Source organism: Eubalaena glacialis, chromosome 9, assembly GCF_028564815.1.
Source record: "Eubalaena glacialis isolate mEubGla1 chromosome 9, mEubGla1.1.hap2.+ XY, whole genome shotgun sequence".
In the NCBI taxonomy this organism is placed as follows: domain Eukaryota; kingdom Metazoa; phylum Chordata; class Mammalia; order Artiodactyla; family Balaenidae; genus Eubalaena; species Eubalaena glacialis.
The window spans coordinates 113,688,207-113,711,765 of NC_083724.1; the positions used below are offsets into that span (position 1 = coordinate 113,688,207).

Below are 23,559 nucleotides of genomic sequence, written 5' to 3' on the forward strand. Positions count from 1 at the left end.
CGAGGATGAACAGGGACCAGTGTTCACAGTGGACTGAGTGTCCCCAGGAGCCCCATCGGTGACTGCAAGGCCGTGGGAGAAGGGCTGGGCGTGTATGGTCTTCAAAGCCCATATGCAGCTCTAAAATCCTAAGAACCTAAGTCTAGACCCAGAGAGCTGGGAGCTGGGGCAGGCTCAAGCCAGGCACGTCTGGGCAGGCCCTGGGGGCCTTGACCGCTGGAGGTTGAGTGGCCTCTGCAGGCAGCCGGTTACCATCACTGGTGTTGGCATAGCTCATCCAAACGATTTCTACGGGCTTCTTGAGGTTGGCATTAAAGTGTGTATGTGCAGCGGGTGGTCCTGGTGTAGAATGATCTGTGAGTCCCCCAGACCCGCATGTTTCTCTGCAGCCTTGTGTTTAGAACCAGGACTGGCTGTGGGAAGCAGGGGTGAGGGGGCAGGGCTCATGCCTGGCAGCTCCTGAGGCAGATCTAGCACCTACTGGTCGAAGCTGCAGAAAAACTCCTTTAACACAGCATAGGAAAGACCTCTCCGGTACTGAAAATGGCCCCAAAATGGGACAAATGAGTTTCTTTGACAGGAATGAGTCTCTGTCATGGAAATGTTTGCGTAAACACTTGAAGGAACCAGAGGATCATGGATGAGGTGTGATTATGACCGATGCTTGATGTTGAGGATTTGGAGTTTACCAAGTGTTTTTATATTCATTGTTTTCATTCATCTTCACAACAGTTCAGGGAAGATAGTATTAACATACCCAGCTCCTGTGGGTGAGAACAGTGAGCTTCAGGGAGGTGACAGGATTTGTCCCAGCTGAATTGCCTGGGCGGGGACAGACCTCCAAATACATGCTTCTTCCGTGCCCAGTATGATATGAAACTTTCCTCTCCCGGAAGGCCTCCTTTGGCTGCTGGTTGGGAGGCCTCAGTTCTGGCCCCGCTTCTGCCTCCTGCTGAGCGTGGGCCTTACCCTTTCTGAGCCAGTGTCCCCTCCCTTGTAAAGGGGCCTGTACCACCTCCAGAGAGAGGAGAAAGGAGAAGGGCAGGTGGCCTGTGGACTGTTGCCTGCTACTCCATGTGTGAGGGGAGAGGACTTCTACCTTAGGCCACCATTAAAATGTAGACTCCCTTTCTGGGCAGGAAGAAACCTCTCCCAAGAGGGCAGTCCACCATGGGCAGGGCGAGGTAAAGACCACCGAAGTGTTGGAACCAGATGCAGAAAGTTCTAGAAGGCAGAGGCCTCCTCTGTTTAACTCTGTGCCCGGCTGGCATCACCTGAGTAGTCAGTCCATATGGGGTCACCAGGACTCTAGCACCCACAGGGGATTTCGTTTGGGTGAGATGGACCTCCTGACAAGAACGCAGGTCCTCCAGTCCTGTGGTTGATGTATCAAAGGGTCCCTGCTCTGCTCCCCACATCAAGATTTCAGCTCTGTGTCTTTGGGAAGGTCCCTTGACATCTCTGACCTCAGTTTCCTCACCCATAAGACAAAGGAGGTAAAAATACATCATTTATGAGTCCCTTCAGCTCTGGTTCTCACCACCAATGAATTTATAATTGGAGTTGTTATGTTTTCTCCCTCATCAATATCCCAGATTGTTCCTTTTCTTTTTGTCCTAATGACTTACCCCTCCCTGCTCCTGTTTCAATGACCCAGGGTCTCTCCTTGGGGCTAATGATCTTAGCTCCAAGACTTTTATATCCAAGAGGGCATTTTGGGAAGCATCTAATCTGGTCCAGCGGCTTTAGCCTGGAATTCAGGGCCACTGAAAGGTGTTTTGGGGGGGTTTATAAACATGGAAGCATTTCAGCCAAACAATGAATTAAGCCACCCCAGGAACCACTTGTAGAGTTTGAAACATTTGTGCTCAAGACTTTGTTGGAAAAAACATTCCTCTCACTCAATCCCCTCACTTTTTAGATGAGAAAATTGAGGTCCCAGGAGGTGAGGTGACTTGACTGAGTTATTGAAGTATCTTTCTGGCATTTAGGTTAGCTGTGATTCAAAAGATTTTAAATGCTGTAGCTTTTGTGGGTGTACGTGAGGTAACCGGAAAATTCTCAGTGTCTGTGTCTCTATTTCTGCGTAGAGAACAAACGTATGGATACCAAGGGGGCAAGGGGGGTGGGGTGGAATGAATTAGGAGATCGGGATTGACATATACACACTACTATGTATAAAATAGAAAACTAATGAGAACCTACTGTATAGCACAGGGAACTCTACTCAATACTCTATGGTGACCTAAATGGGAAGGAAATCCAAAAAAGAGGGGGTATACGAATACGTACGGCTGATTCACTTTGCTACACAGCAGAAGCTCACACAACATTGGGAAGCAACTATACTCCAATAAAAATTAATTAAAAAAAGAGAAAATTCTCAGTCAACAGAAGGAGAGAAGTACTAGAACCGGGTTCCTCTGGGGACTCTGGAAGGCCCGGCTGTGAACATAACCCTCACCGCCCTCCCTCCCATTTCTGCCGGCTCCCACCCCTGCCCTGTGGTGTGAGGAGGGCCCACCGACGGCTCTTGGCTCCCCCAGCCCCTCCTCTGACGCAGGGCCCTTTCTGAGTTCTGCTGTGCCCTGTCCCTCCAGGTCTGCGGTGAAGCTGTGGAGAAGTGGGTTGGCTGTTCTTTTTTCTGACTTCCTGTGTGCTTCGGAAACCTCAATGAAAGAACAGCTAAAGGAAGAAAGGGCTGAGGACCGTTATGCCAAACATAGACTTACATCCGACCTGGGGGGGAGCTAGATTCATGATTCCTGTAGAAAGAGAGCCCAGGATTCTGACTGCCCCCCCCCCATTTCCTACCTGGCTTCTAGGGAGCACAAACACTTGGGGCTGGAAGTAGGTAGGGGGGTCCTGGATATTTTCAGGTTTGGATCAACTGTACCTTGGGAGGTAGCCTAAGTGATTCTTGAGAAGCATTTATCACTGAAACCAAACCCATTAAAGTGGAATGCTTAATTACCTCTCTACCACAACTGTTTTAATTTCTCTCTTCTGCATACACCTTGCTATAACCATGGGCGCATATTTGTGTAGCAAATATGCATAGAATCTTTGGAGTTTTTTATTTTACTTTAATTGTGTATGCCTAAGTAGTCTCTTTACAAGTACCTTTTAGAACACGACAGGAATTGATTTATGAGTGAAGCTCTGTACCTGGGTGAGAAAGACAGAACTATGGGGAAATGCCAGGCTCGCTCTTTTTCTTTCTTCCTTCCTCCCTCCCTCCCTCCCTCCCTTCTTTCCTTCCTTCTCTTTTTTTTTTCTGATGGCACATTGTGAGCTACCTGCCCATAAACCCCCATTCTCAGGGCCTCCTACTCAAATTGTGACCCACAGTTGGGTCCCTAAGGGTCATTTCTTCCCCAGCCTAGCCTAGCCACCTGGCTCCAAGTTTGTATGCCTGCCTTTGGGTCCATGAGATCTTTTTCTTCCATAGCTCTTGTAAAAGGATAACAGCAATTTTGCTACCATTCGGGCTCAGAAAATTTTGGCTTGGGATTTCCCTTTGTATTTTATTTTGTTTTTCTAACCAGGGGACAAGAAATTCCTACCACACTTTGAGAAGTGGTTGAGAACATTGTGAGAGAAGAGCTACAACCTGGGGGATTTCTTGCCACCGTACTCGGGGTTTCCCTCCCTTGGAACTACTGTGGCCAGAGTTTTAAAAGGCCAGAGTTCCCCCCAATTTTTTCATCTTTCTGAGCTCTGAATAACTGTAGCCACCTGCTTCTGCTCTTTCTGTCCATTTCTCAATAATAGGCTTGGGTAACAGTAAGAAACCAAAACAGAAACCACCACTGTGCTCTGTACTCCGTCTCAGAGACAGCCAGGAAGGTCCCACACTTAAGAATCGTAATTCACTGAGGTCTGTCACGGCACCAAGTGTTTGTCAGACCCCACCCTGCCAGTGGGAGCCTGCAGCCTGGGAATGGGGAGACCTGGGTTCCAGCCGAGAGGCCTTGCATTTAAGTCTCTCTGAAACTCCGTGCTCACCAGCAAGACAAGGGCCAAACCAGCTGTTCTGCACCCTCACTGGTATGTATCAGAATCACCTGGGTTGTGATTTAAAAATACAGATGGCTGGGCCTCAGCCCAGAGGTCTCCATTCATGGAGACAAAGACAGGACTAAGACTTGGGATATATATATATATATATACGTATACATATGTATGTATTGTTAAAGCAAAATTATTCAGATACTTGCTAAAGAATGGTAAGGCAGACTTTATTCAGGGAAACTACTACAGTGGAGTTTTGCAGTAGGGGAAAGAAATTGAAATAAAACAAGGAAAAGTGGATACGATCGCCAAGGACCAGGGTGGCGGTGCTGGTGGGGTGGCCAGTGGATGGACAGGGTGACGGGGCAGGGTATTCCTTTTCTAAGTTGACCTAACGGGACTCTTGCTGAAGACAGGCTACAGTGAGCAGATGTTACCTGGGGGGTGGGGATGGGCAGCTATAGAAGGTGGCGAATTCTGGCTAAACCCACTTAGTGGGATTCTTGCTAAAGCCGGACTCTGCAAGGACAGAGATAGAAGCCGACGTCCAGGCCTACTAGAGCAGAGGGCTCAGAGGAGCCTGACTGAAGTTTGGTCATGGAGAGAATCTTTGTCTATACGTGTATTAACACATGTGCCCACAGCCAGGTGAGGAAGGCCGGGTCCAAGTGCTGTTAGGGGTGATGTGTCAGGTCAAATAGTCCACTGTTCTCACCATTAGAATCCAGAGCCCTGGGGTTGTCTGTGGGCGGAGGCCTCCTTCTCCTGCAGTCCCGGACACATTACTGCAGGGTGTGGCAGTAAAGAGCCCACACCCGGAGCCCTCCAGACAACATGGGAATCCCAGTCTGGTCTCTACCTGCCCTGTGATCTTCAGGAAGTCATTTCGCTCAGCCTCAGCTGCCCCATCCTTGAGATGGGTGATTAACAGTACCTATCTTTTCAATTTCTTCTTAGGATTGAACGGGCTCTGGGTTAACCGCTGTCAGTTCTCAGAAGTGAGCCTGCCGCAGGCGTGCAGGGGAGGAGAAAAGAAGGGGACACGGGCTCAGGGGCTCAGGGCTGGAGACGGAATCAAAGTCACAGTGTGGCAAAGACCCCCCAGGCCTTGGCAGGTGCTCTGGTCTCTTGGAGGACTGTCTAGGGTTAAGGATAACTTTCTGTAGTCCCAGGTTCTCTTGACAGATTTTACTGAGCTTTCTCTCTGCCTTATTCACCCCAATTCCTTTTTTTTTTTTTTTTTTTTCCCCCTGTTTGGCCAGGTGGCCTGCGGGATCTTAGTTCCCTGACCAGGGATCGAACCCGCGTCCCCTGCAGCGGAAGCGTGGAGTCTTAACCACTGGACCGCCAGGGAAGTCCTGACATCTAGATTTGGGGCCTATTTGCTCTCTAGCCTAACTCTGGGGTAAGAGGATTGGCCACTCTGGGCTACGTGGAGAGTACAGAAAGTAAGAAAGTCAGGCTGTCAGAGGAGGAGCTAGAGGTTGAAAGGAGAAAGAGGGCCAGCATCTGGCCTCGTGGAAGCCACTTAATGTTTATATATATTTAACCAACATAACAGCAAAACTTAAGGTCTATTAACTGTATGTAATTCTAAACGTACATGCATTTTTACGTAGTTATAGTTACAATCAGTATGTGAACTTCATTCCCTGTCACTTAACATTTTTAATAGAAATACTTTCATGAATCACCACTGTTCATGTTTTTAAATGGAGTATATCATTATTGATATTGCTTAGAATTCCCCCCCTCAGCATTTCCCTGAACATTTTGTTCTGATTTCACTTTCCCTCTATTATAAATAGTACGGCTATGAACATCTTTGTGCATGTGATCCTTGCTTCCTCTTTAGATATGTGGGGTGTGCATTTCCCACAGTTGGGTGGCCAAGTCAATACATGTGAGTTGTATGTTTTTTATTGAAGTGTAGTTGATTTACAATGTTGTATTTGTTTCTGGTGTACAGCAAAGTAATTCAGTTATACACATGTGTGTGTGTGTGTGAATTTTTTTTCAGATTCTTTTCCATTATAAGTTATTACAGGATATTGAATATAGTTCCCTGTGCTATACAGTAAATCCTTGTTGTTTATCTGTTTTATATATAGTAGTGTGTATCTCTTAATCCCAAACTCCTAATTTATCCCTCCCTCCCCCCCATTTCCCCTTTGGTACCCATAAGTTTGTTTTCTATGTCTGTGAGTCTGTTTCTGTTTTGTAGATAAATTCATTTGCACTGTTTTTCAGATTCCACATATAAGTGATATCATATGATATTTGCCTTTCTCTGTCTGACTTACTTCACTTAGTACGATAATCTCTAGGTCCATGCAGGTTGTTGCAGATGGCATTATTTCATTCTTTTTTATGGCTGAGTAGTATTCCATTGTATATATATATATACCACATCTTTATCCATTTATCTGTCGATGGACACTTAGGTTGCTTCCACGTTTTGGCTATTGTAAATTGTGTTGCTATGAACATTGGGGTGCATGTGTCTTTTCGAATTAGAGTTTTTGTCTTTTCTGGATATATGCCAGGGAGTGGGATTGCTGGATCATATGGTAACTCTATTTTTAGTTTTTTAAGGAACCTCCTTACTGTTCTCCATAGTGGCTGCACCAATTTACATTCCCACCAACAGTGTAGGAGGGTTCCCTTTTCTCCGCACCCTCTCCAGCAATTATTGTTTGTAGATTTTTTGGTGATAGCCATTCTGACCAGTGTGAGGTGATACCTCATTGTAGTTTTGATGTGCATTTCTCTATTAGTGATGTTGAGCATCTTTTCATGTGCCTGTTGGCCATCCGTATGTCTTCTTTGGAGTCTATCTAGGTCTTCTGCCCCACGTGAGTCATTTTCCATTCAACTAGCTTGCTCTTCAGGAAGCCGGTTCTGAATCAACAGGCAATTGTACCAGTTTCATTTCAAGCCCATAAACATAAGATTTTATTATTTTTCTCCAGGTATCTTGGCTGTTTAAAAGGTTTGTAGTGATACCTCAAAGTGGTTTTTATTAGCATTTTTAACTGCTGAGGATTTTCCCATCTATTTTTAATTTTCCCGAGTCTTTTCACACACAGGTGGCATCCTGTTTGCTGGACGGAGCATCTAAATTCGCACTAAAGTGAAAGCTGATCACTGCAGTGTACAGACTGGGGACACCGTCCTATTTAATGGTTTGCATATCTGTTTACAGAAAGCAAATTTGCAGTGTCTACTGGAGTTGCAAAGAGTAGCAGATTGGGGGTTGGTAGGTGGAGAAGCTTGTTCAGGAGGATGTTTTGGTTGTGTTTAAGGTGGTACTGGATGAGGGGACTATACCTCTACTGTCAGACCTGGCTTTGTACTTTCTGGTTGAAAAAAAAAAGTGCTTGAGTTTTCTTTTCACTGTCAATTTTTTTTCTGTTTATTAAATGTATTGTCAAAGATAACAAAATTCTACGTCCCCATGATTATTACACATATTAATATATAAAAGGCCAGTATTCCTTTTAGCGCTGCAGGGCTGGAAACTGATGTTTATGTGTAAGTTTGTGTGTGAGCAGAATTCTGGGGCCATATCAGAAAAGCAGTGTTCATCTGGAACCACCTTGCTGTGCAGAGACAAAGCCCCTAGTGGTGGGACTTGGGCTGTGGGCTGTGTTTGCTGGGCTAAAATGGAAAATCTGAGGGCTGGTCCTGCCGCTGCCACTTAAGAAAAGTGACCCCAGGCAAAGTGCTTGGTCACTTTTCCCCATCCTCCAAGTGGGAGTGGCGTCTGCCTTGGGAGGTAGTAGCAAGATAGCGAGGGTGCGAACACTCTAGAAAGGGGTGCACGGTGGGTGTTCTGCACATGTAAAGACCACCGCTCTATTTTTGTATCATTTTTTTAAACTTTTTATTTTATATTGGAGCATAGCCAGTTAACAATGTTGTGATAGTTTCAGGCGCACAGCAAAGCGACTCAGTCATACATATACATGTATTCATTCTCCAAGACTCCCCTCCCATCCAGGCTGCCGTATAACATTGAGCAGAGTTCCCCGTGCTATACAGTAGGTCCTTGTTGGTTATCCATTTTATTTATTTATTTATTTATTAAATTTTATTTATTTTATTTATTGGCTGCGTTGGGTCTTCGTTGCTGCGCACGGGCTTTCTCTAGTTGCGGCGAGGGGGGCTAGTCTTTGTTGCGGTGCACGGGCTTCTCATTGCGGTGGCTTCTCTTGTTGCAGAGCACGGGCTCTAGGCGCGCGGGCTTCAGTAGTTGTGGCACGTGGGCTCAGTAGTTGTGGCTTGCGGGCTCTAGAGTGCAGGCCCAGTAGTTGTGGCGCACGGGCTTAGTTGCTCCGCGACATGTGGGATCTTCCTGGACCAGGGCTCGAACCCGTGTCCCCTGCATTGGCGGGCAGATTCTTAACCACTGCGCCACCAAGGAAGTCCCTGGTTATCCGTTTTAAATATAGCAGTGTGTACATGTCGATCCCAAACTCCCTGACCATCCCTTCCTTCCACCCTTCCCCCTGGTAACCATAAGTTCGTTCTCTAAGTCTGTGAGTCTGTTTCTGTTTTGTAAATAAGTTGAAGTGTATCATTTCTTTTCAGATTCCACATATAAGGGATATCATACGATATTTCTCTTTCTCTGTCTGACTTACTTCACTCAGTATGACAATCTCTAGGTCCATCCATGTTGCTGCAACTGGCATTATTTCATTCTTTTTAATGTCTGAGTAATATTCCATTGTATATATGTACCACATCTTCTTTATCCATTCCTCTATCGATGGACATTTAGGTTGCTTCCATGTCTTGGCTATTGTAAACAGTGCTGCAGTGAACATTAGGGTGCATGTATCCTTTCGAACCATAGCTTTCTCTGGATATATGCCCAGGAGTGGGATTGCAGGGTCATATGGTAGCTCTATTTTTAGTTTTTAAAGGAACTTCCATACTGTTCTCCATAGTGGTTGTACCAGTTTACATTCCCACCAACAGTGTAGGAGGGTTCCCTTCTCTCCACACCCCCTCCAGCATTTATTGTTTGCGGATTTTTCGATGATAGCCATTTTGACTGGTGTGAGGTGATATCTTATTGTAGTTTTGCAAAAAAGTCTGTTGCACTTTTTAAAAAACCTTGACTCGGATGAAGGAGTGGGGTCCATCTCTTGCATGGCAGCCCTGCAGCCATTTGAAACCAGCAATCCCGTCCTCACTTCCCAGGACTCCCATCTCCCTTTAGCCTAAGGGTCTGCCTCCCAGGCTCCCCACGCTCTGAAAGTCCTGGGATGTTCACCATAGAACACAGTCTCTCAAACCTCGGGGCTGTGGGCCACCAGTTCTGTAGATGCAGTTGTTTCCATGCCCGGGGGGAAATCACTGTTCTTATTTTAGGGATTTTCTAGTAACCCCAAAACCATGTTAACTATTTTGGCAGCTATTTCATAGTGACTAACAGTGAGTTCACAGCTTAAACCCCATTTTTTAAATCCATGCTGTTGCTAAACCACATCTTCCTCATCCCAGACTGGGGAAGATTTTTTTTTTTTTTTAAGTCTACGTGAAGAACTTCACATTTATCCCATTTCACTGGCTGCATTCTGTTCCCCTTGGCGTGTCTCACCTGCCTGTGCAGATGTCAGGGACCCTTTGTGGTCTCCAACCAGAGTCACAATCTCCCCTAATCCTGTGCTCAACATGGTGCTTTTTGTCTGATAACCACAAACTCCTTAATGCCAAATTAAGAGGCGTGAACAAGGACCCATTCAAAAAGCCATAGGTCCTCAGGTTAATACAGACACTTGACCAGCAGTTGTTGGGAAAAACCATTTGGCCATTTATGAATTCACCTCCTTGTCACTTGGCCTCCTCATTTTCCTCTCAAGAAAATGGGGAAGAACTCAAAATACTCAACTGTAGCGTTGATTCATTATGGTACCAAATTTCCCAGCCCAACAACCAACTCTGTATCGCACGCAGAGAGGGAAATGGGATTTGCTGGAGCTGCAGGCTGGGAGAGAAGGAAAAGGCTGAGATTGGGACTCGAAGTGGAGAAGAATTTAGTTTGAGGTTAACGAGGACAGAGTGTGGCTTTGAAAATTACAACTTTTTAGGAAACTGGAAAGTAACAGGAGCTCCTTGGAGGAAGGAGCACATCTTAAAATTCTGTGCTGCCGTGCACCTTGTAGATTGCTATCTTGAAGTGTTGGGTGGCGATACCACTGCCGGGACCAGACAACATCAAGGGTCAGAGGCAGGCTTGAAGCAAGTGACTATAGAATCTGCCCCCATCCTACTCCCAGGTCACTCACTGTTCAGGCCGTGCGGTGCTGGAATAAGCTCTCATAACACCCGTTTCTCCCCAAGTCTGCTGTCAGTGAGATCATGTTGGTAGCTTGAAATCAGCGATGACGGAAGTATCTACACAAGAGAAATTGGCAAATGCTGCAGATCTGGCCATCTTTGCCCTGGATTACTGGTGAAACTCATGCCAAGGCCTTATGTGAGCCACTATTCTGCCTCCTAGCTCATGCCTGGCTTCATCCTATGGCCAAAATTATTTTTTTTAAGTGAAAATCTGCTTCTCCATGGGGTCTTATATTGTCACCATCTCCTCTCATTTCCCAGCAACCCTTCAACACCCTCCTGACCAGCCCTTTATCATAGCACGTGATTTCCCGAGCTTGCTGTGTCACCTTTTCCTGAGATCCAGGGGCCCCAGAGGCAAGTCCTCGCCTGTGATCATCTAATACTCAGCAGAGACCCCTATTAGATCCCATATCATATGGTGACTGCTTTGCTCTAATCTTTGTCCTTTTTACGGTATTGTGAGTCTCTGCTGGACGGGGACCCTCTTCCCACTTTTGTTAATCTTCATACCTCCGGAGTCTGGTGTGGCTCCTGAAACGTAGCAAGGCAGAGAGAGCGAGAGATAGAGAGAAGTGGAGGGGTGGGGGAGGAGGGAGAGGGGAGAAGAGGAAAAAGAAGAAAGGCGGAGGGTGGAGAAAAACGGGCCAGTCCGAATCACTCATGAGCTGGCCGGCTAGGAGCAAGGTGAGTGGGACTTCTTGAAGGGTTGGGGAACTAGCGGCGCCCAGAAGTCACACAGGAGGTAAGAAAACTCTGCCCAGCTGCAGGGATCAAAGTCCTTGAATCAGTGGGAGAACAGAGGTTCTGTTAACAAAGAAGGACAGGTAATGCGTCTCTGTCGCCCCCCTCCCAGCGCCCTGAGAGCCAGCTACGAGTCAGGTGACCTCTGGGTCGCAAAGTGCTGGCAACAGAATGGTCTTGAGTGGGTCGTGTGTGCGGGGGTGGTGAGCTGAAAATGTGGGAGACTCTCAATAAAGGTGTTTTGAATTACATTGAATTATAGCTGGTGCTAATCACAACCTTCCTGGCTCCTTCCTTTGCAAGGTAATGGGGAGGGACGCTCGGAGAGGAGGGGAGGGGATTAACCAAGTGATGGATTGGGTGGCCCTGGAGCGGGCAGAATGCCGGCCCTCATGGGACCTGGGGTTTGAAAGGGCTCGGGGCTGGGGAGGGAGCGCTGCGTGGAGCCAGTAGGGTCCAGCTTCCCAGACACACAGGCCTGACTCCCCAAGACGGCAAGGTCATTGCCAATTCGTTAAGTGGCTGCTCTCAGCAGGCCTTTGCAGAGGAAAGGCATGTGTTCCCCATTTTGTTGATGGGGAAACGGCAAGAGGAAGTGACTCAGAGACAGAGTGGAAATAAAATGTGTGTCTCATGACATTCTGGCTTCTGCTAGATCCAAAGGGCTGGTGTTTCGACTGTGTCCTGTGTGGCCTCGGTCCACGCTTCTGTGGGTTCGCAGGACAGACGACGGCCCTCCATGTGAGCAGAGTGTAGGAGGTAGAGGTGTTCTTTTCAGGTGCCCCGGCAGGTGGAGAAGGTGGGTCTTGGAGGAAAGGCAGCCTCAGAGCCCTGGAGACAGGAGGGGCTGCCACCACCCCCTGAGCCTCGACTTACTGGGCCAGTTTAATATTTTTAAGTGGGCGCTGGTATTGGGTTTCTGGTTCTTTCTTCTGCCAAGTCACAGGCGTTTTAAAAATACATGTGCCAGGGAGTTTACATAAGTAATCTCTGATTTTCCAGAAAGTTCTGCAGGATAGGTAATGTTAGCCTCCTATTCCAAGAGAGGAAACTGAGGTCTAGAGAGGTGACCTTGTCCAGATCACACAACTGGTAAGTGGCAGACACTTAAGGCCACCACGTTGCCTAGCTCTGAAATCCTTCGTGAATAACGGCCTAGACTTCTGCAGCATGGCAGCCCCAAGGACATGAGTTTTAAACCCAGGTTCGAATGAGTCAGATGTGTGCGCCTTCTCCCTGACATCGTGCCACCTTCCTGATGAATGGTGCCCTTTCTGTGCTCCCTGAAATCATGGGCAGAACTTTCAATCCTCAAGACATTGCCTTTTACCCTTGGAACTCCCAGCGTCACTCTCAAGTCTGGTTCCCGAAGAGGCCAATTGGTAAAGGCTATCGTTGTCATTTCATAAATGAATTAATATTGAAAAACAAAAAAAAAGAAAAAAGGTGGAAAGACAAAGTTAGAATAAAAGACTGCCTCTCAAATGGAATACATTCAACTTTATGATGGATTCTTTACATTGTTCTTATTTTTCTCATTTTGCCATGGACACGGCAAAACATCACCAAAGGCCATCATCCAGCTGCCAACTGCTGTTTGGGAACTCTGTCCCATCCCAGCTTGACGTCTCAAGGCATCAGAGCCAGTTGGTGGCAGAGCCGGACACTAAGTCCTAAGCATGGTAGCAGGACGTGACACCAGCAGCCCTCTTGCCATTGGCAACATGGTGGCCTTAATTCTCTGCCGCTTACCAGTTGTATGCTCTGGACAGTCACCTCGCTAGACCTCTCTAACATTACCTATCCTGCAGAATCCTCCTAGAGAATTAGGGGTTACTTACGTAAACTCCCTGGCACACAGTATGTGTTCAATAAGACGTAACACCACCTTGCAGTGTCTTCAAGATCAAGAGTGTATTTTTCTGTGATGTTGACCCCTATAACCCTGACATCTTCCCCACAGCAGGAGCACAGCCCTGGGGACAGTGACAACCCAGAGTATCTGAAGGGACTTCAGTCCTGCTTCAGTCTCCCCTCCCCCTTCAGGCAGGTGAATGTCTTGCCGTTCAGGAAGAGTGTCATTTATTTTCTTCCTGAAGACTTCAGGGACTCAGAGATTGTACAGCTTCCCTCAGTGCCCTTGGCAGGTCTTGGCCAAGACGTTCTTATAGCCAATCAAAACTTTTCCTGTTTTAATTTGAGCCCATTTCCTTGTGTTTGTTATTCTTTGGCTTTGCCTTGGGCAGATCTGGGGGTTGGGAGACAGTCGGAGCCCACGGTGGCTGTGAGCCAGGGTTTTCTCCAGTGCCGTGGGACGGTCTCTCCTCGTGACAGTGCTCACAGGGTCTAGGGCAGGCCAGCATGCAGCGAGGAAGGATTGCCAGGCTGGGGTCCAGGTCTGGCCTGCAGGAAGGAGCAGGGGTTTTGGCTCACGCACTTAGAGTCAGAGGACTTTGTGATCAACAAAATCCAGAGACAAGCTACTGATGAGAAATTCAAGTAATCAGGCATAGTCTGGAGGAACAGGCAAGTTCTGTTGTCCAGAAACAGGAGCTAGAGTCAGCAGGTTGTTCTCATATCTTCCTAACTACGCCCAGTGCCGTATGTTGGTAGCTTGAAATCAGCCGTCGTGGGCCTGGAGAGAAGACCATGCGTGACGTTGAGGGCTGTGTTCTCCAAGACCCCCAAGGCAGGTGACTGAGGCTTTCCTTATATAACACCTTTCAGTTACTCTGCTTCAGAGAGTTTTGGGGGACCCCTTGGCAGTTCACTGCAGATCTGTACTGACAGTTGGAAGTTTTGGATGCCCTTGAGGGAGTTGCCACGTGTCAGCAGAGATGTGGGCACCACCTTTCTGGGCTGAGGTCTTTCGGCCAAACACCTCCAAGACCTCTCATGACCAAGTCCTAGCTTGGGGAGGGGTGATGCTCTCTAAGCCAGGAGGACTCTGGATTCTTCACAGACTGGGGTGTTCCATGCTGGGTTGACACATTTCTTCTTGCATGGAGTTTGTGCCCACGTCTGTGGTATCACGAGATACTACTTTCTTCAAAGGCAGATGGGAAGGTGGGAGAAACTTTGAACTTGGATTCAAATCTGCTTTGGGATCCGAGTTTGCTACTCAACAAGCATGATCCTTGACCAGGTGGCTTAAAATTTCTTGAGTATGTTTTCTCATTTGTAAAATGGTCATAATCATCTCTGCACATCTCCCAGGGTTCTTGTGCAAAACACATATGTTTCTTTTAAAGTTTTTTAATTGTAATTGTTTTTGGAATGGATAGCCCAAGGTTACCACTACAAAGGACTGAAGGCAGACCTGAGGGACCAGCATCGGTCTGAAGGCAAAGGTAGATCCCGGGTGACTGAAATGACTTTGCTAAAATATTTCAACGGGAGCCAGGTTGACTACTATGAATGATGGCTCCTGAACCAAAGGCCAGGAAAAAATGGATGACGATAAGAAACCAGTGTCATCCAAGTGTGTTGGTGATGGCCAACGTATCAGTCTAGGTTGGAGGTAAAATATGAATACTTCTCTCTGATCAGGGTGTGGTGCGGGCTGGCTCCTGCATGGGCCAGGCACCGCCCAGTCAGGCTGGGAAAGGGGAGTCAACTATCAGGCTGTGGTTTCTCATCATCACATTTTTTTTTCCCTTAATACACTTTATTTTTCAGAGCAGTTTTAGGTTCACAGCAAAATTGAGCGGAAGGTCCAGAGATCTGCCACCTACCGCTTGCACTCAAACAAGCACAACATTCCCCACCAGAGTGGTACGTTTTTTACAATTTATGAACCTACAGTGATGCATTACTATCACCCGAAGTCCATAGTTTACATCAGGGTTCAGTTTTGGTGTTGTGCATTCCATGAGTTCCGACAAATGTATGATGACATGTATCCATCACTGTAATATCATGGAGAGTATTTTCACTGCCCTCAAAATCCTCCATGCTCCTCCGATTCATCTCTCCTTTCCCCCAACTCCTGGCAACCACTGATCTTTTTACTGTCTCTGTAGTTTTGCCTTTTCCAGAATGTCATATAGTTGAAACCATACAGTCTGTAGCCTTTTCAGATTGGCTTCGTTCACTTAGTAATATGCATTTAAGGTTCCTCCATGCCTTTTCATGGCTCGATAGAGCATATCTTTTGGGCATCGAATCATATTCCGTCGTCTGGGTGTACCACAGTAAGGTAAGCTGTTAAGAATAGGGGAAACTGAGTGAGGGGTATATGAGAACTCTCTGTATTATCTTTGCAACTTTCCTGTAAATCTAAAACTAGTTTAAAATAAAAAGTTTATTAAACAAACAAAAAAATATTCCATTGTCTGGATGTACCACAGCTTATTTATCTGTTCACCTACTGAAGGACATCTTGATTGCTTCTAAGTTTTGGTAATTGTGAATAAAGTTGCTATAAACATCCATGTGCAGGTTTTTGTGTGGACATAAGTTTTCAGCTCCTTTGGGTAAATACCAAGGAGCATGACTGATAAATCATATAAGAGTCTGTTTAGTTTTGTAAGAAACCATACAACTGTCTTCCGAAGTTTGCACCAGCGATAAATGAGCATTCCTGTTGCTCCACATCCTCGTTACATGTTTACATCCTCTTGGCTCCTCAAGTTTAAAAGTACCGCATCTCATTGCACCACTGGCTGTAACTGCAAGGTTAAAAGCACCGTGGGGGTCTGACCCCCTCCCCCTGCAGACTCTGCCCTGACCTCTGTCCTGGCGAAGCTTTCTGACTTGCTCTACCTCTGATACTGGGCTCTGCCTTTCAGAGAGGGCTTCTCTCCTTCACTCTTCTCTTCAGCCAATGACACACATCACATGTGAAAGTGGAGCTTCCAAGATCGTAACAGCCAGATCTCTTGAATTTTACTGACATATTATTCCTACTTAACTGTTCCCTTTCAAACTCTCCCCTAGTATTTCAGGGAGTCCCCAGGGTGTCTCTGTGTGCTCACCAGCACCAGTACCCTTTGGGTGGGAATGCTGCCTGGGCTGGGGGGTATCTTCTGAATGGCACCCCATCCCCTTCACTGTGGATGTCCAGAAGCCACGTGGTGTGACCTGCAGTTGTGGGTATAACGGCCTCCTTCCAGCTCTGAGTCCACGTTCCCACTGGCCAACATGATGACACTGCTTGCACCCCTACTTTCCAAATGGTCTTTGGGGTGTAGGCCCTTTGGCTTCCATTGGCATGATCTAGTCCCTGGGGACAGACACCATGTGCTGCTCCATTTCCTTCCTACCCAGATGCCCGTTTCACAAAACTGTGTCATGAGACCCCTGCCTGGAAATTAGTTTATACAAACAGATGCCCTGGGGTCATGGGGCCCCTGGCTCAGTAGACACAGGAGATCCTGAATCTAGGACCAGATATCTGTGTGTTATTGATGGTTATATATATATGCGGTTTGTCCGTATGGCTAGAGTGTATGCTCTTCAGGGGCAAGACATCCTTCCCTCAGCTTCACGTCCTATAGCAGATTTGTCATGGTCCCTTCTGATGTCCCCTTGGGCCTCGCCATTTCAGTATTCTGCTTACTTTTTCCTGCCAGCATCTGCGTCCTTTTGCCTGGGGACTTCCTCTGGCTCTGAGTCCACTCTGCGCTTGTGCAGAACTGGCTGGAAACGCTGGGACAATGACGGTGAAGCAGTGGCGTGGCTCCCTCCCTCCCTGGCTGGAGTGGCTCTGCAGCTGGGTTCTGTCCTCGCTCCCAGGGCTCCCAGCCGGGTTCCTCTGCAGTTGTCCAAGCGATCGCTCCATTGATAACAGGCCGCCTTCCTTTCCCTGTCCCGCACGTCCCACTCCCTAGTAGGTTTCCTGGGGTTGCCTCTCAAGCTACTTCCTCGGTTTCCTTATTGAAGGTCTGGGGAAACCGAGACACACACCCAGTGCATAGCAGAGGATTGGCACATGGGACAGGTCCAGTAGACATTGAAAAAAGGCATGGATGCTTCTAGAATACACATACTGGTCTCTAAAATAAAGCAGACTGGATAATCTTTTCTCCATCTGTCTTGTCCCAAATTCTGCCTGCCCAGGTGGGCTCAGGCTGGCGCTCTGCTCCTTGTCTGCCTGCCCCGATGGAAGGGACATGTCCTGCTTCTTTCCTTGTCCTCATAGCATCTCTTTCATGTCTTCATAATACATGCTGGCTTTTTAAAGGAATGACTCCTTGCAGCTAGTGACTGTCTACGTTTCCCTTCTAGTGCCCAGCAGTGTGATTGGATGAACATAGACTTTGCTTCCACATCTAAAATATTTGACTCCACATTTGTATTTTTTTAATTAATTTTTATTGGCGTCTAGTTGATTTACAATGTTGTGTTAGTTTCTGCTGTACAGCAAAATGTATGTTATATATATACATATATCCAGTCTTTTTTAGATTCTTTTCCCATATAGGTCATTACAGAGTATTGAGTAGAGTTCCCTGTGCTATACGGTAGGTCCTTAATAGTTATCTGTTTTATATATAGTAGTGTGTATGTGTCAATCCCAATCTCCCAATTTATCCCTCCCCACCTTTTCCCTCTTGGTAACCGTAAGTTTGTTTTCTACATCTGTGACTCTACTTCTGTTTTGTAAATAAGTTCATTTGTTACGTTTGTGTTTTAACTTTGCCAACTCCGTCCTTCAGCCCCCAACTCCTAGTCTGAGGAATGTCCCCCTAAAATCACAGTCTCCTGTTAGAAGGGAGAGATTCTTCTGTAAGAATGGGTTCCAAATGAGAGCTAAGCTTAGTCTAGAAGAGGTTCCCAACCCAGCCTGAATGTTAGAAACATCCTTAGAAATTTAAAAATACCAATGCCAGGCCTCCCATGGACCACCTCAGTGACAATCTCTGGGCACAGGGTCTGCATTTAGACTTTCTTGACAGCTTCCCAGGGGCTCCTAATGTGGAGCCAAGATCGACACCTCCAGTCTGGAGATAGAACTTCTATTGCATCCTTTGGGTATTTCTGCTTTAGACCACTGGGAATAAACCCTACAGAGCTGTTTGTTGTTGGATCAAGAGGCCAGGACCAATCTGGCTGAGATTTGGGATGATCTAAAGACTCCTAGGGTTCTTATAGTCTATGTAGATGTCAACCAAACTGTCATCAGAACTGGGCTGGGTATGGAGGCCCAGCCCCACCCCCTCGCCCCCCAGCAGAAAGACCTCGCACATTGGGCTGCCAGGGTGCTGTCCCTCTGCATGCGGTGCATGATGCTCTGGGAGATGACTTCCTGTGGGACTGAGGCTTCGAGCCCTGAAAGCCCAGGTTGGCAGCTGCAGGTGGGGGTGGACGAAGCCCTCAGCTGCTAGGCTGGCCCCCCAACCTGGGCCCTTGCCTGTCTTTCCCATTCCAGTGCCCTGCAGGCCACCTGTTCTCCACTTCGATTCCTTCTCGGCTTCTCTCCCCTTGTCCCTGTTTCTCTCCTGCTATTTTCTACTGTCTCGCTCTTCGCTTTTTCTGCTCAGCTGTGCCTTGGAACCAGGCTGGGGCTGCCTCCTCTCAGAGCTGCGTTTGCAGAGTGTGGGCCCCTTGCCTGGGAGCCAGCGTGGGAGGAGAAAAGCGATGGCGAGAGGGGGCTTCTAGCAGAGAGCTCACAGCCTGCGAGCTCCGGGTCCAGGCCGATACCTGGACGTTTACACAAACTGCTCCCCCGTGCTTCCGCCTCCCCATCCGTGAAGCCGGATGCCTTTAAGGGGAGTTTTCGGGAGTGGGAGGATGTGTGCTTTGCAGAGGTCTCGGAGCTTGTTGGGTGCTGCCCCTGGGGGATGAGGCGTGTGGGCCCACACCACTCATTTCAGGGCTGTCCCTCTGCTGTCTCCGCAGGACTGCGATGTGCCGGTCCTAGCTGCCGTCTGAGAGGATGTCCGGGGTTTCTGAGGCCCTGAGCCGAGTGAAGGTGGGCACGTTACGTCGGCCTGAAGGCCCCCCAGAGCCCATGGTGGCAGTGCCAGTGGACGTGGAAAAGGAAGACGTGAGGATCCTCAAGGTCTGCTTCTATAGCAACAGCTTCAACCCCGGGAAGAACTTCAAACTAGTCAAATGCACTGTGCAGACCGAGATCCGGGTGAGTGTGGTGGGTGCTGCCTGCTCCGTCCATTTGTCTGTCTCTCCCTCACCTTCCTGGGCAGCTGAGCATCCCTCCTTCAGCCTAGCAGGCTCTCCTGTATCCACCACCTGGGCTGGGGGCCCTGGAGGGATGTTCTCAGCCTGTGGCTCCAGGCCTCCTCTCCAGGGCTCTGCAGCCTGAGGCACAGATTGTGTAGCCTTTGTTTGAACCCCAGATCATTTGCTCAAGCTTTGATTTATCTCATTTCAACTCATTCAATATTTATGACATTTGAGGTTCTGCAAGGGATGTAAGCGCCCCCCCCCCCCTTCAGAGGGTTTACACTCTCATGGAATTGGAATACACAAGTGATTGCATTGAAAATAGAACAAAAGTGGTTTAGGACATGTGCTGGGTGCTTACAGAAGGGAGCTGTGATATGTTTAGAGGATGCTAATGAACTAGAGATGCCCTCGACCAGGGGCATGGTTGCCAGGCCCTTTCTGAGGCAGTACTTCAGCTGGCTCACTTTCACCCAGGGCCTCGGAATCTGTTTTGCAAATCCAGGTACCCACAGTCATCAGGGCACCTAGACACCAGGAAGCCAGTTCTCTTTAGCCAAATGTGTAAGAACTTGTCGTCAGAAGCAGAGTCACAATACACTGATTGATTTTAAATGCCTACATTTATTGAATAATTACTATATACATGCCTGAATCAATCCCTTTACATTATCTCATTGAATCCTCCCCACAACGCCATGAGGTAGATACAATGAGGATATCCCTTTCCACTGCTCAGAATATTCCTTTCTGGTGATGCAAAAGAAAGCCAAATCGATTCTCCAGAGGTTGCTTAGTGGGTCTGTAATTTGAATAAAGGAAGCAGGAGAACCTTGGGAAAACCACCCAGGTCTGAGAAAGCTGGATGAAGCATCTCCAATCCTCTCATCACTAATCCTTCCCTGTCCTGGAAGTCAACATCCCCCAAACTCAGTCAGCGTCTTTTCTGGTTGGTGCTGGCAGCAACCTCTCCACGTCTGTCCCTTTGGCTGCCTTCTGTCTGTAACAGCACAGGCTGTACTTCAGTACACCCGAGCAGAATGTAATTGATTAGGTCACTGTCTTAGCCAGTTGTCACAACTGATTATGGTTTGGTTCTTCCCTCTGTTTCCTGTAACTGATTTGATTAGGGCCTTGTTTGCATCTTATGGTTCCAGATCTGTAGGTACAATTGTGTCCTGAGAGCAAGCCCTGGGCACCTTCCTCCAGGAGGATGTTTTCATGTCTCCTTAACTATCTACTTCTTGAGTCTTCCTTTGGGTGTATCATCTTTGCAGATAGCTGATGCCATCTACTGTGGGGTTTACGAGTTTAATTTTCAGAAGGCAACCTGATTCCCATGTTCGGAGCACCTCCCTGCCTTTTTGTGCTGAAACCCAAAGAGCATCTGGTTAGACCAGATTAGGACATGTTCTGTGGCATTATGGTGAAAAGGGACCCTAAAGGATTGGTAGATTTGAAGAGGCAGCGCTGAGGAGAGCAGGGGGCTTTCCAAAAGGAGGGGACAGCAAGAACAAAGACAGGGAGGCTGATCATGGGAGCCTCCAGGGAGGCTGGAGCATGGGTTATATTTAGAAAAGTATCTAAAGTCAAGATCAGAAAGGAAATTTGATGGCCAATAAGGGAGGGCCTAGAATATCAAGCTAAGGAATTTGTATTTGGACAGGCATTAGAAACACACAGCTTTTAAGCAGGGGAGAAGCTTTCCTGGAGCTGTCTGATGTCTTGCTAGGTGTCAAAGGGGAAAAAATACAATAGCCTACAGGAAGGGCAGTGAGACCCAAGCTTAAGAAGAATGGCTAGCTCTTGAGGCATTACCTGGAGGGGTGTGAGAACAGAGGTGGAAAAAGAACAAAGAAAGAAGTGATAGCCTTCTAAGCGTTTATGTCCCAGCCTTCTGATTTTGCCTGTTTCCAATGTGTCTTATAGGCAACATGTCACCTGCTTATTGCAAACAGCCATGGCTTTCGAGTCACCTAGACTTTGAGCCCAATACTGCTCCACACTTATTGGTTTTATGGCCTTAGACGCAACACTTAACTAACCTGGCTCAGTCCCTTCACTTGGGGATTATGCCCACCTGTAACCTTGTTGTAAGGATCAGAGATGATAGATGAGAAGCATCCAGCATATAGCAGGAGCTCAATCATTGGAAGCTATTGACTGTGTGGGTCATTACCCTGCTCAAGAATCTCCAAGGGTTTCTAATCACCCACAGAATAAAGTTCAAATCATCTTCTTTTAGTGTTTATCCACTTATCTGTCATATTTTCAAATAAAGTAAGATGATCAGATTTGTATTTTGAAACAGTATGTAGTGTCCTGCAAGATGTTAGGATGTGCATGCTGGAGAAGGGTTTTTATGGTCAAAGAAGTTTGGGAAATGCTTGGTTAAACAATTCTGAACCAATTCCTTTGTGACAGGACTTCTCAGAATCTTAAATATGCTGTCATGCCTGGTGGGTCACCAAGAAAGAGCCACAGAGGTGATGTTTTCTTAAGTCAGCCATTTCTTATTTGCCTAAGAAACCCTTCTCTTAAAAGTTGGACAACCAGTTCTCTAGGAAATCATTTAGGGATCCGTTTTTCCTAAACTCTGACCAAAGTACAAAAAGGGTAGGAGAGAGGAAACGCTGGTGAAAGGGAGATGGATTAGGAAGCTGTGGCCATAGTGTGGGCGGGAAATGAACTAGTGGAGCGGCATTGGGAACAAAGACAAGTCAACAGATCTAAGTGCATCTAAATAAGCAGAGTCAACAGAACTTGATGATTAACTAGACGTAGGGAGGAAGAGAAAGGAAGGAGACAAGGATGACTCAAGCTTTTGCTTGGGCAGCTGAATGGGTGTTGATGCCATTCACTGAGATACCATCAGAGAAAGGAAGGGTGTTCTGAGATTTCAGCTTTACATGTGTTGTGTTTGAAGTGTTTGTGAAACACACTCGTAGAGGAACGTGGGCCTGGAGCTGAGGAGGGAGAAAGGACCTAGAGGTGAGGATTTGGGAGTCATTATGCAATGGATACCATGCGAATAGGTAGGATCACCCATGGAGAATGAGCAGAGCGAGAGAAGGAGTTCCAATTAGGAAACCTTGGGAAACCAACCTCTAAGTGGCTGATAAAGAGGGACAAATGAAGGGAAAAAGAAGAATCATCCGGAGAAAGGTGAAAAGAACAAAGAGAACAAGAAGGAGACAGAAGCAGAGGAAACTTTGAGGAAAGAGTGGTTAGCAGTGTCAGACACTCAGAAAGGTCAAATCAGATAAGGCTAAAAATTGGTTCATTGACTTCAGCAACAGGTGCTATGATGATCTTTTACTGGGTAGTTTCAGTGAAGAGATGGGGGCAGAAGCCATTGTGCAGTCAGTTGGAGAGTGGAGACAGTGAATGTTACCATTTCAGAGAGGTTTTGCTCATGAAGGGAAGGAAGGAGGAAAAGGCAAGAGGAACAGTGTTACCGGCAGACGAAATAGCATATGCTAAGATCCTGAAGTGACCAACATACATGTCAGGTTTGAGGATAAAGGATGTCCAAGGTTGACTAGTTAGACCATGTTAATGATTTTGGATTTTACCCCATCTTCTGTGGGAAGCCACTGATATAGTTTAAACATGTGAGTGGTATGAGATTGCATTTTTAAAAGGTCACTTGGGTTACATAGTGGAAAATAGACTGGAAAAGGCAAGAATGGATGTGAGGAGATGTTAGGTGGCTATTGGAGTGATCCAGATAAGAGATGTTGATAGCTTAGATTAGGATTGTAGCCACGGAGATGATGATGATCATCATGATGGTGATGATAATGTTGATGGTGGTGATGATGATGATGATGGTGATGGTGATGGTGATGGTGTTATGGTGATGGTAGTGATGATGATAATGATGATGTACATGGTGATGATGATGATGGTGATGATAATGTTGATGATGGTGGTGATGGTGGTGGTGGTGGTATGGTGTTTATAGTGATGGTAGTGATGATGATGGTGATGTTTATGGTGATGGTGATGATGATGATGATGGTAGTGGTGATGGTAAGGACTGATGATGATAATGTTGATGGTGTTGGTGGTGGTGATGATGGTGATGGTAGCAATGATGATGATGGTGGAGATCATGATGATGATGGTGATGATGGTGGTAGTGACGATGTTGATATTGGTGCTGCTTATGGTGGTGGTGGTGGTGATAATAGCAGCTACCCTTCTGAAAGCACATCATATGCATTATCTCATCGACTTCTCAGAAGAACCCTATGAAGCACATACTATTATTATCTCCATTTTATATATAAGGAAACAAGGTTCAGAAGAGTTAAG

General features: G+C 47.0%; 1 protein-coding gene across 2 annotated transcripts in view; it reads left to right on the plus strand.

The window, feature by feature from the left end:
- The window catches only part of PTK2B (protein tyrosine kinase 2 beta), a 128,295-nt gene that overhangs the window by 46,962 nt on the left and 57,774 nt on the right, over positions 1-23,559 (plus strand). For both annotated transcript variants that reach the window (XM_061200723.1, XM_061200724.1), the window contains exon 2: positions 18,955-19,195. In XM_061200723.1, coding sequence (XP_061056706.1) covers positions 18,992-19,195 — 204 coding nt within the window. In that variant the 5' untranslated portion in view covers positions 18,955-18,991. The remainder of the gene's footprint in view (positions 1-18,954; positions 19,196-23,559) is intronic.